Below are 13,632 nucleotides of genomic sequence, written 5' to 3'. Positions count from 1 at the left end.
ATTGTTTTGTCCTCGAACCCCGCCCCCACCTCCCTTCTCCGGCCCGCCGCACCACTTTGGCAGGGCACAGGCCACTACTTCAGGAGAGTTAGGAACCTTGACTTGATTGGTATATATATGTTATAGTATTAAATCAATATTAATCTTCTGGACTCGGATGCAAAAGTACAACTATTAAGATTTATTATAAGAAACTTGCACATGTGACTCATGAGTCGGCTGGGAACTCTTCACCAACTGCAAAGTTTTGAATTACTCGGTTGCCACCGCTCTTGTCATAGCTTCCCCACAATGTAGTAACCATGTGCGATGACAACTCTCTAATGTAAACATAAAAACTTTACCACCAATCAAGGTCATACAATATTTCCCTACTTTGCAATGGAAACAACCATAAATAATAACACAAACAACTTTATAACATAACACCAAAAGTGAGTAATAATTTGCAAGGCAAATGATTTCATGAAAATAAACATGAATTAGATAGATGTTATTGGAAAACAATGATGGAAGCAACAGTGATCATGAATTACCATACAAAACATTTTGTACTAACATTAAAATAGTGCTACTGGGCTACATATCCCCCAAAAATGATGGCCTATGAACAGTCTCGATTGCCAAGGAGAAATCAAGGTTTTAGCCAAATCACAACCACTCATAGTAACAGTCTCACTTAAGAACTGAAGATGATCTGAGCACTCATACCCTTTTCCCAAGGTATTGTTGCTTGGATCACACTGGCTTTTGGACCATCTACTACATTTTTTTTCACAACAAATTTTTTTATTTATTGGCAGGATCGGGCAAGTAATATGCGTGGCTCCCCACAGTCAGGAGAACACCACCAAACATCATGATAGCATGACAGCACAGGACCAAGTGACCAACCAGTCAGTCATGAAAGATAGATAAACATTAACAGCACGATGCCTTCCCCCATCCTCAAAAACCCCAACTACCCACTCCTCCCAACCCCACCCCTGTGTCCCACCCCACCCCTCGCACGCGTGTAACAACTGCTGCACGTTTCAACATGGGATAGGATTCGTGGCAAAATGCAAGGACTCGCCAATAACAGACTTCTAGGGATCTTCCTCCAGTTCCGCTGGAGGGTCAAGTGTCAGCCCCCTATACTCAGCCCACCTCTTCCAGATCTTGAAATGTTTGCGGGGGCAACCGCGCGCCTCAAATACCGGCCGTTCCAGGCCCATGCAAAAGTCCAATCCGGCCCTCCACGCACACAGGGGGGGAGCCCTCACATCCTTCCACGCTCGGGCCAGGTCCCTCTTGGCCACCACTAGACCCAGGAGCAGGAGATGCCGTTTGTATATGTTTCCACCAACCCCCTCCAAGACGTGTAGGAGGCCTAGGCGATGGGTACGAGGAAGAGTCCAACACAACACTTCCGACAAACAGCCCCACACACCCCTCCAGAACCCCACCAGCCTCGGGCACGACCACATCGTATGAAGCAAATCGCCCACTGCATTCCCGCAGCGCAAACATTCAGGGGACTCAATCAAGCCAGCCTTCCACAGTCGTTCACGGGTGAAGTAGGCCCTATGGAGAATCTTGAACTGGATTAGCCTAAGCCGCATGGCAATGGCCGCACCTTTAGGGGACTCCAGAGCCTCCCTCCAGTCATCCTCGTCAAGGGGGCCAACGTCACCTTCCCAAGCCGTCTTCAACGAAAGAAGGGTGGAGGAGCAATGAGTGACCAAAGTCTGATAGATGCGAGAGACTTTCTTATCACCCAAATCACCCATAAAGACCTTTGCCTCAATGGGACTAAACTCTGGAAGGGAAGCTAAGGTGACAATGCTGGGCATCAGCGCATGGCGAAGTTGCAAATATCGGAAAAATTGGGACTGGGGCATATCAAACTCAGCGCTAAGTGCCTGAAAGGACTTGAGAGTCGTACCGGACATCACATTACCCAGTCGCGAAATCCCGATCGCATCCCATCCGTCGAATCCTGTCAGGGCCGAAAGCTCGGGCAATTATGCCAAAGCGGCGTCTCAGCGGTCAGGCGACCCCACCAGCCCATGCGGCGCAAGGCCTGCCTCCACACCGCAAAAACAAGGCACGTCACCCTCGGCAGATCCCGCCGCATGCGGGCCGAGTAGAGAACCGTGTGGAGCGTGTTGTCACCCATCAAGGAGCGCTCCAGGGCATAGGCCGGATCCGCTCTGTCACCATACCACCAGTCGTTCAGGATAAGCAGATGAGCGGCTTGGTAATAGGATAAGAGATCCGAGGTGGCTAGGCCCCCGCAATAGGTGGACAAGAAGCATGTACGGAGAGCCACTCTGGCCGTCCCCCCCGCCCATAGAAAACGGCCTAAAACCGAGTTGACTTGTCGGAACCACCGGGGTGCAATTGGATATGGATGATTCTGCAACTGGTAGAGGAGACGCGGGAGGGCCACCATCTTAAAAATAGCGGACCTGCCAAATATAGAGAGTGGCATTCGAGACCAAGTCTTGACATCCGACTGCACCCGATCCCAAACCGGCACTACATTGCGCTCCCACGCAACGTCCGCCGAGTTCGACAGGAACACTCCCAAGTATTTCAGGCCACGTGTAGCCACCTGAAGCCCCAGCGTCCAGGGATCTGTCACATCACCGCCATCCAGCACCCAAAGGGTGGATTTACGCAGATTCAAATAGAGACCGGAGACCTCCCCAAAGACTTGCATGATTTCCAGGACGCGCGGTCCCGATCGCCGCAGGTCGGTAAGAAAGAAAAGGACATCGTCCGCGTAAAGCGCAATTCTATCAGTTAAACTGTCGCTCCACACAAACCCCCGCATTTGCGCATCTATACGGACCCAGGCAGCCAGCGGCTCCATAAGGAGAGCAAACAAATAGGGGGAGAGTGGGCATCCCTGCCTGGTCCCTCGACCAATTGGAAACGTCTCCGATACCGCCCCCGCAGCCCGCACGAGGCCGTATTGTCGGTGTACAATAGTTTAATATAGGACAGGAAGACCGGGCCGAGATTGAGCCGGGGCAAGAGTGCAAACAGGTACATCCAACTGACAGAGTCAAAGGCCCTATTAATGTCAGCCAGCAATAAGGCCGCCTGCTCCCCTGTGGCTCCCATTGCATCAATCGCCGCCTGCGCGCGTCTGATGTTGTGCCGCGTCGCCCTATGAGGCATGAACCCGGCCTGATCCGGATGCACAAGATCTGTTATATGTGGGGACAAGCGATTCGCTAGAGCCTTAGCCAGCACTTTAGCCTCAATATTGAGCAACGAAATGGGGCGGTAGGAGTCGTGCCTCTCCGGGGGTCTACCCGGCTTCTGAAAGACCACTATTTCGGCGTGCCTCCAGTCCCGGGGCAGTGTGCCCTGCTCACGTGCAGTCTCAAGCGCACGGTGATAATGGGGCCCCAGCTGTACATGAAACTTTTTGAAGAACTCACTCGGGTAACCACTTGGGCCAGGGGCTTTCCCAGTATTAAGCTGTCCCAGGGCATCGCCCAGTTCCTCAGCTGAAAGGGGCACATCCAGGGCTGTCCTGGTTTCGTCAGACACTGCCTTGGGGGGCAGGTCCTCAATAAATTTAACCACCTCATCAGCGGACAGGCGGTCGCATGGGGCGTATTGGGCAGCATAGTAAGCGGCAAAACTCGCCGCCAGTTCAATTGGATCGGTAATGACCTCACCGTCGGCAGACGTGAGCCCCGGCAGCACAAGCGGCTGAAGATGGCGTTGGCAGAGTCTATGAAGCATCGTGCACGACTTGTCCCCCCACTGGTATATTCTACTACGTGTGGCCAGCCACGCCTGTCTAGCCTCATCAAGCAGGACAGACGCATAGGACTGTTGAGCCTGGAGAAGCAATCGCAACCCGGCGTCGTCCCCCCCCGCGCGGTTCTGCCCTGCCAACGTTTCCACCCTTGTAGCCGCGTCTATGATCAGTTCCCGCCGTTTCCGACGCGCCGCGGCGCACCACGCAATGTCCACTCCACGGATAGTGGGCTTCATGGCCTCCCACACCACCCCAGCATCCACGTCCCCCACAAGGTTCTCCCGCCAGTAGAAGTCCAGCGCCTCCCGTAAATGCGTCACGTAGGCCGGCTGCTGCAGATGCCATGAGGACATCCGCCATCGAAACGGTTGGCGCGTTCGGCAGAGTTCCACCCTAACCGAGACCGGGGAGTGATCGGACAGACCCCTAGGCAGAATATCAGCACTTTTCACTCTACACAAGCAGCCCCTGGGCACAAACACACAGTCCAACCTCGAGTAGGAGCCATGCACAGCAGAGACATAGGTATATTCACGAGCTGCAAGATGCATATGCCTCCAGGTATCTGACCAACCCAGTCCCTCAGCCATAGCATGCAATCTAGTGCGAGCAGAGGGAGGGGCAACGTCCAGCACATCCCGGCGCCGCCAGCGGTCCACACTCGCATCCATCACATCGTTCCAATCACCACCAACCATCGCCAAGGAATCAGGGATGTCCTCCCACACAGTGAAGAGTCGCTCAGCCAGGGCCCACTGCAGGGGGGGGGGCATAGACACTCCCAAAGACCACAGTTTCAGCACCCACCATGCCCTTGACAAAGATAAACCGACCCTGCGGGTCAACCCACTGTTCCTCATGGACGTATGCCACCCTGCGATGAATCAAAATGGCCACACCCCTAGATCCCCGGGAAAAACCAGCATGGAACACCTGGTGGTAGCCAAACCTCTGCAGGCCCAACACTTTCGAACCCATCATGTGCGTTTCCTGGAGCAATAATATGTCAGCACTCTCACGCTTCCCCCAACGCAACACAGCACCACGCTTGATCTTGTCAAGCAACCCCCTGACATTCCACGTGACCACCCGCAATGACTCCCCGGGGAGTCTATGAGTCCCATCAGCCATAATCCAGCGGGACTAGATCAACAGGGCGTCCTCGCCATTGCCACCCATCACACACAGCAAAGAACAATACAGCAAAACACACGTGCAGTCCCACCCTCCCGTCCCAGAACCCCAACAAAACCCAACGAGCAACCCTCGTCTCACCCCAAACCTCAGGGCCAACCAACAATAGAACGTCAGCATAGTCCAGATCAAAGTACAGTCCCAACTTAGTGGCCTTGTCTCCAGCCACCCACACCCCACCGCCCCCCACCCTATACCTCAAGGAACCATGAAGTACCTGTCGCGGCATGGGTGACCCAGGGTCCAGAACAGAGAGCCCCGAGCCATCCATACCAATGGATCCCAACTCCCCCAGAACAGTAATCACACCCCTCCCCCCCAAACCTCCTACAGTCGTAGGAGAACAACAGCCCCTAACATGCAACCCCCGAGCCCCCACTCCCAGTACCCCCTCATGATCAACGAACAGTTGCAAAGCCAGGCGGTAAAATGGGACCCCGCGGAGCATGTCCACTCAGCCGGGAATCATGGTAGACCAATACGGGCCTATGTCCCCACTGGCTGTCAGCGGCCTCTTCCAGAGTGATCAGAGTCAGTAGGCGCAGCAGAAGGAGATCCACCTCGGGAAGCGGTCCGTTTCCGCGATCGTGACTTCCTATCCCTTCGGGGCCTGGCAGCCTGGTCCCCCCGATCTTGCGACGGCTCCCGTGAACGTCCCGGGTTCAATCCAGGCTGATCGTGCGGTCTGATTCTCACCGTCTCATCCGTCCATTTGAACACGGCCTCCGGGGTGTCGAAGAAATGAGTACGAGATTGAAAGATCACCCGTAGGCGAGCCGGATAGAGTAAGGAGTACTGGATCTTTAGGCTCCGGAGTTTCGCCTTAGCGGCTAGAAAGGAGTGCCGCTGTTGTTGCACGAGCCTAGTATAGTCCGGGAAGATCATAATTTTTTGATTTTCAAACAGAAGAGAGTCTTTGGCCCTCGCTTCCCGCAGAATGGTGTCCTTGTCATGAAAGTTCAAGAGTTTGGCGATCACAGGTCTGGGCCTCTCACCCTCCGGCGGCTTCTGCGTCAGAGCCCTGTGGGCGCGTTCGATCACGAAACAGCGGGACAGGGCCTCCGGGGGGAGCCAACTCTCCAGCCACTGAGTCAGGAACCGTTCCATATTGCCCTTCTCGCACCCCTCCGGAAAACCCACGAAGCGTAGGTTGTTTCTGCGCGCCCGCCCTTCGGCATCCTCGACCCTAAGCGCCAGACCACGTTGAATGTTTTCCATCGCCGCCACTTTCCGCTTCAGGGTCCCAACATCGTCTTCCACGACAGAGATCCTCGATTCGGTCTCAGTAATTCTAGCCACGGCGTTGCGCAGATCTTGGCGCAGCAGGGTGACGTCCGCTCCAACAGCCCCAATCTTGGCATCGAGCATGTCCCTGGACTGGGTGATCGCCGCCATGAGCGCCGCGTTGTCGGGGCCCGAACCCTGGCCACCGGATGCCCCCTGACTCCCACTCGGGCCAGTAAATTTGTCAATTGGGCCCTGTTTGGCGGGCCCTCCCCCCCCTCGGGTCAGGTGAAACTCTCCTCAGGTGACCGGAGCCCCAGGGCAGGCACCTGTCCTCACAGCCGGGCTGTCCGCGCCGCAATTCACCACCAAGTGTGGCACCCAATCTCAGGCCAGCAGACCGCCACAGTCCGTCCGCGGGGGGGGGGGGGGGCACACGCAAAGCTCCCAGGGCTAGGCCACCGTCCAGCAGGGGAGCAGGCTCCAGCGGGCCGACTGTACACCCCGTCGTCTCAGCCGAGGGATCGCCAGCCACCCCGAAGTCAGGCACCACCTCCAGGCAAATCCGGGGCACCCCAGGGGTCCGGGAGGCCACACTCACCCCCAGTCGCAGGATAAGGCCACCCCCGGTACCTTCGTCCCGAGGCAGGTCCAAGCCCCCGGCAGCGGGCCAACAGCTCACCTCGTCGACGCAACCAGGGCCCTCCAGCAACTCCAAGGCCGGGCACCACCTCCAGAGAAGTCCGGGACAGAGGGGGGGCCCCCAGCCAACCAGAAGGCAGACAATCGCCAAGGCTTCAGGCCAAGGAGCAGGCAGGATCGCACTCCGGGGGGCCGCAGCACCAGCCGCCCCTGCGCCGCAATGCGCAAGGCACCAAAATCTAGGCCCCGGTCTCCGGGCCCCGCAGCAGGTACTGTCCGCCCTCAGGGTCTGGGGGGCTGCACTCACCCCCCAGATGCAGGATATGGCAGCCTCTGGCACCTCCGCTCCTCTTGCAGGATCAAGCCTCTGGTCGCGGGCTGCACCGCCGGCCCCGCCCGCCGAGCCCGGAGCCCCGGGCCGGGGATCACCAAAATTGAGGCCCCGGCGTCACTCGGCTAGTGTAGGCCCCAGGTCGTCGCCACCACTAACTCCGCCACCGATGTAGCCAGTGCTCCGGTTCTTGCACCGGAGGGCACCCCTCGCTGGACTCCACCTCCGCTGCAAGTTTGGGTCGGGAGTCGGACTCGGGGGCAAGGATAATGCGACGGATCAGGTACGGGCTGGCGGGAGCTCTAAAGAGCCGCGTCCACCATCTTCGCCCTCAAGGCCACGCCCCCATCTACTACATTTTAGTTTACATTCTGTACACTACTGGTAAACAAATAAATGTTTCGCCCTTTTGATTGGGAGAGGTCAAAACCCACTCTGGAATTTTGTAAACCTAAACACTGCATTGTTGTTGTGACAAATACTCTTAACCTTAGATAACCGCTATTTACTCCACGATTACCCATTATCCACTCTCACACCCCCTTTGCTCACTTGGGCTAGTCAGGTAGTTGGAAATAATTTAGGCAGCATTTTACCTACCACATAATCCTTATGAATCTTGACCTATCTTAAAATCAATAATTTTAGTGTGATGCAGACATATGTTTCTGCGTCTTTCTCTGTCTCTCGTAGCACGCTTTAGACATGTATTCTTGGATGTAATCTGGCATAAAAATTGGTAACTGAAACAAAAGACGGAAGGACTCACACCAGTTGTAAAATGAGAAGTCGTATGATAATTTGAAAACCTATATCTCATGGCTTTCTTAACTTCATGCCCGACAGACTGACATGTAATCTATGGTTTCATGCAAAATAACATGGACTCCATTGCTGGGTCCTAATATTTTAGGGTACGCTGCAATGGCAAAGGTGTTTGCATAGAATGGAATCATGTTGTGACCACTGGGATCCTGTACCAGGTAAAAGTAAACCCACCGAAAGCCACAGTCAAGCAGTATAATAATGAGGCTCATGCCATTGGGCAAGCCTTTAATAAGACACCAAGTCCATGGCAATCATCCCTTATGCTCTTTGTTGCAAATCTACTCGGTTCGAGGGCGTGTTGAGTGCGAGCATCTGCTTGTCAGAATTCTGTTACATTCACTAGCTCATCCTCTCCCTCACCAGAAACCCCAACACCACCAAACTCAATTTCCAGAAAGAAATGCAAGACATTGCAGTCTGGATCACCAACAGCTGCCAGAAGCTCAACGCCAAGAAGACAGAAGTCCTCGTCCTTGGAGCCACCCCTTCAGCATGGGACAACACCTGGTGGCCGACTCCCCTCGGAAGCCCACCTACCCCCTCAGACCACGCCAAAATCCTCTGCATCGTACTCGACTCATCACTCACCATGAACCGACAGGTCAACGCCATCACCTCCAGCTGCTTCAACACGCTCTGCATCCTTTGCAAGACCTTCAAATGGATCCCCCCTGAGTCAAGGAAGACAGTCACCCACGTACTCATCACCAGCAGACTGGACTATGGAAACGCACTCTATGCTGGCATTAACAAGTCCCTACTCCGCAAACTCCAGACAATACAGAACACCGCCACCAGACTCGTCCTTGGCATCCCCCATGAACACATCAGCCAACACCTACGAAGACTCCACTGGCTCTCGTGGAGAAATGAGTCATCTTCAACATCCTCACTCACACCTACAAATGCCTACACAACAACGGACCCAAATACCTCAACGACAGAATCAACTTCCACGTACCCAAAAAACATTTTGTCTTCCAACCTCGCACTGGCCAAAACCCTGCACATCCACAGAGCCAGAACGGGCAGAAGATCTTTCTCTCACATTGCAGCCAAGACCTGGAATGAGCTACCGCCAGACATCAGACACGCCCCCTACCTGAACACCTTCAGGAAGATTTTTAAAAGACCTGGCTCTTTGGCTAACAGATCTGCGCCCCCGCCCCCTCAGCACCTTGAGACCCTCACGTGTGAGTAGAGTGCTTACAAGTCCCCTGATTGATTGATTCACATGTAGCAATTAACAGCTCCATCAATTCATCCACGGAGGGCCTCCAATAATTTCCTCATATCCTCTTCTTCATGGCCATTATCCTGGTGACCTTCATGAGTAATGGTAATCAGTCCAAAATGAAGAAACACTGGCGGAATAGCACACCTCTTAGGACTACCACCCCATTTAATACTTCTCTCTTTTGGGGAATTTTTTTTTTTTTTTTTTTACTTCGCCCCGCATTGTTTTGGCTATGATACACTCACTCTTCAGAGGAAAAATGCTACCAGAAACCATAAGACCATCAACAAGATTGGCCACACATTTAACCTCCTCCGACTGCTCACCTTCCAGAGATATCTGGATGAGAAATCCACTCTGGCATTACTTTTTCCCGAAGTATGTTGAAAATCAAAATTAAAAATCCTAGATAATAAACATGCCAAAATAGGCTCAATGGTTTCTGATCAGTGCATAAAAAAAGTTTTGGCCCCAAACATAGGTACTGGAATGTTAGGTTGTCTGAAAACAAGCTGAAGTCTTGCTCTTCATTGTACTACGGGTGCGCCCCTGTTTCTCAAGCCGCCTGTCTGCTAGTCTCATAGTATGTTTTCTGTTGCTCTATATCTGACACAACTTTACCAAAGTGGATGATGGATGGAGCGTTTGAGCAAATCAAACACTCACCCCCAGTTAACTGATCTAGGTTTAATCCATCATCATTCTTCAGCTCACTCCACCACCCCAGTTCAGACATTGCCATATGCAAGTCAGTCTGACCCTGTGCCTCATGGGAACAGTCCAACCCGAACTGCGAAGCCATGTCTTCCCTGGACCGGAAACAAGCATCCTTAGACCGGTTTCAGATTTATAATCCATCAGCCAGGCTATCTTGAATCCAGTGGTAGAGTGATCAGGGGACCAATGTCTGGGCATACCCTGCCAATTTAGGGAGAACAAAGCGATACCAAAGGGGATGATGGACGGAGCATTTGAGCAAATCAATCACTCACCCCCAGTCAACTGATCTGGGTTTAATCCATCATCATTCTTTAGCTCACTCCACCACCCCGGTTCAGACATGGCCATATGCAAATCAGTCTGACCCTGTGCCTCATGGGAACAGTCCAGCCCGAACTGTCAAGCCATGTCTTCCCTGGACCGAAAACAAGCCTCCTGGAACCGGTTTCTGGCTAATCAGCAGTCATCAGCCAGGCTAGCTTGATTCCAGTGGCAAAGTGAGCAAGGGACCCACGTCTGGGCATACCCTGCGAACTTAGGGCAAACAAGGCGATACCAAAGGGGATGATGGATGAAGCGTTGGAACAAATCAAACACTCACCCCCAGTCAACTGATCTGGGTTTAATCCATCATCATTCTTTAGCACACTCCACCCCCCCAGTTCAGACATGGCCATATGCAAATCAGTCTGACCCTGTGCCTCATGGAAACAGTCCAGCCCGAACTGCCAAGACATGTCTCCCTTGGACCAGCATCTGGTTTCTGGCTAATCAGCCATCATCAGCCAGGCTAGCTTGAATCCAGTGGCAAAGTGAGCAGGGGACCCCCCAGGTTACACAGGGGTGGGTCCCCTGGCAAAGTGAGCAGGGGACCCACCCAAGTGATCAGTTTACTGGGGGTGAGTGTTTGATTTGCTCAAACGCTCCGTCCATCATCCACTTTGGTATTGCCATGTCTGAACTGGGGTGGTGGAGTTAGCTAAAGAATGATGATGGATTGAACCCAGATCCGTTGACGGGGGGTGAGTGTTTGATTTGTTCCAACGCTCCGTCTATCATCCCCTTTGGTATCGCTATATCTGACGCAAACCAGTCTTAATACTGGTGACACTTGGGTCAACAGTTATCACACACAACTCCTCACACAACTCCTCTCCTTGAAAGCGTTGCAAGGCAGGCATCTTTAGAGGTAATTATTCAGGTTTCTTATAAACCTCTGTTTCAGCTACAAACCAAATTGCACATCCTTACAGAGTAACTTCTTCAATTGCTCGGTAATCACTTTAGATTCCTCCACAACGTGAGCATAATGTCACAAAGCCCTAGAAAAGATTTGACTTGTTCTACGTTATTAGGTTGCTTGCATGAGAAGTTGCCTTTGCCAAATCACCCCTAGACCTTATGTAACCTTTTTCATAAAGAACTTACATTTTTTGTTTTTACATTCATTCCATGCTTTTCAAGAATGACTGACCAGGCGGTTAAGTTGAGCTATGCCAGCATAACTCAAAGTGCCATTCTGGTTAGTGTGCACACCCTGTACCCCGTGAAAATGTTTGAAGATCAGTTTCCGAAACACAGATGCTACATAATGATATGCCCTAAATGGTATGATAAAATTGATCATCTCGTGTCAATGATGGAGGAATAGCGTGCCCCAACCAGTGATGGAAACATTTCTAAACCATTTGGTAGCGGATGACAATTAACATGGATACCTTGTTCAAAGACCTGAGTTCAGCACACAGATGAATCGCACCTGTTTTTTTGTATTTTTTCCTACCACAATGGGTGAGGCCGTGCCTGATGAGTCTACGGATTCTATTACATCTTTCTCAAGTTGTTTTAAATCCTCCTCCAATTGTGCCCTAACACTAGGTGGAACATTACATACCTTATACTGTAAAGGCATAACAGCTTTTTTGAATTATTTTGTGTTCATAGCCCTTAACACAGCCCAGTTTATCTTTAAACACCCCTCCCTGTGCTTCCAGTATCTGGTACCTCATGGTTCTTTAATGCTACAAATGATATGGTACATGATGCGCCTGGTCTCAATATCATACCATAGGAAAAATAATCCCTCCAACCAAAAAAGCAATCTGTATTTTGTAATTAAGACCTCATTCTGCAGCGGGGTTCTACATATTCAAGCAATCTATATTTATTTTACTAAACATGCATATTCTCTTGCCATCCTTTTCCATCAGGCCCCAGCGAAGAATGTTCGACCGCGGCCCAAGAAGAAAGCTGCAGCCCCCAATGGTGTTATGGAGTCGGCATGAAGATGATCGTGTCTGTCCTCCTTTCCTTCTGGCCATTTGCTGTCTCTTTATGGTTCCTGTGACTCACGGAGACTCTGCTCAGAAGAAGAAGTTTTCTAAGTCTTCAAGCTGTGTAGAGAGCAGCATCTACATTAAAGGTTCCTTGCGAGGAGAGGTTGGAGAAGAAGGCGTTAAGGCATCATATGGACTTAGAAAAATTCTTTGAATGCGTCTTTCGGACCTCCCTGCACCAGTGAGATGATGACTCGTGTTGAGCCTGAACTCCAGACTCTGCCAAGAGAAATATGTTGGAGGCTGCACCCACCCGGCACAGAATGGGGACACAGAGCGCAGCAGAGCCTCTTTGAGGGTGTAGGCTGTTCACAAGTCTTTGGCAGCCTCATAGTGCCTTTGCTGCCAAAACAGAAAGTGCCTGATGAGTGCAGGGAGCAGGGTGAGGAAAGGGAGCGGGGGTGAGGAAAAGGTAAAAGGAGAGGGGATGGTGTTAAATTTGAGACTCTCTGCTGACAGAAGACATTACTCCAAAGATAGTGTATGGATCCGCACCGTGGTAGTATTCTACGTTCCTGGAGCAAGTGGTCTGAGAAGATGGACATGAAGAACACATGCCACATTTTGTGGCCTTGGGTCACATGTGATATGTTCTTTATCAGTTAATGAGGATTTCCTGGTGCTTTAGCCTTTCCTTCACCCCCTAATAATATAGTGTAAACAAGACGACATTTATTTTTAACTACTTTAACTTATTCATGCCCATACAATCTGTTAGGTATCAGAGCTGTGAAACCTTACTGTAATTGAGAAGGATTTCCATTGCACGGTGTGGGAGGGAAGGGTTGCCATCCTTTCAAATTTAATTCCACATTGATGCGTTCTATGGTGAGAAGAGCCTGGGTTGGTGGCTGCCTGGAGGAATGACACATAGAAATAGTTACTGTTTAGTAGCCATGTTAAGGCTGGTACTTTGGTTTTCCTCACATGTTTGCACATAGCTGCCCCCTTCTTTTTACACTATTTTGCTGACAATTGTTACTCTATGGTTGCTTAAGCTGGGCATTTATTATAGGTGCATGAGTTGGGTGTTTCTGAAGATTGCACTTTGGCCCAGATATAGTTAAAAATCTCCGCAAACCCTTTAGCCAAGTTAGTCCTTAACAAGCAGCTTGCACATATCCCTGGTGGTTCTGTCACTACTGAAGTCGAATTAAAGTTCAACATTATTCTCCTCCTGCTTTTTGACCAAACCTATACTAAGATTGCACAGTCATAGATTTGGCCTTTAACCCGTTCGCTGCTGCGTCGGCCATTGGACGTCGCGCCAGCTACCTCCCTGGTGCTGCGCACGTCCAACGGCCGACGCGGCCGCACCCGTTTCTTCGAACGTTCAGCACTGGCGCTGAACGTT

General features: G+C 51.7%; 1 protein-coding gene across 1 annotated transcript in view; it reads left to right on the top strand.

The window, feature by feature from the left end:
- The window catches only part of REEP2 (receptor accessory protein 2), a 131,331-nt gene extending 117,822 nt beyond the window's left edge, over positions 1-13,509 (top strand). The window contains exon 8 of the mRNA XM_078650607.1: positions 12,153-13,509. Within this exon, the coding sequence (XP_078506733.1) occupies positions 12,153-12,227 (75 nt within the window). The 3' untranslated portion in view covers positions 12,228-13,509. The remainder of the gene's footprint in view (positions 1-12,152) is intronic.
- Positions 13,510-13,632: the final 123 nt, after the last annotated feature.

The sequence above is a fragment of the Lissotriton helveticus genome, chromosome 7 (assembly GCF_964261635.1).
Source record: "Lissotriton helveticus chromosome 7, aLisHel1.1, whole genome shotgun sequence".
Taxonomy (NCBI): domain Eukaryota; kingdom Metazoa; phylum Chordata; class Amphibia; order Caudata; family Salamandridae; genus Lissotriton; species Lissotriton helveticus.
The sequence above is the reverse complement of the archived record's forward strand: the minus strand, read 5'-3'. Positions and strand labels throughout refer to the sequence as shown.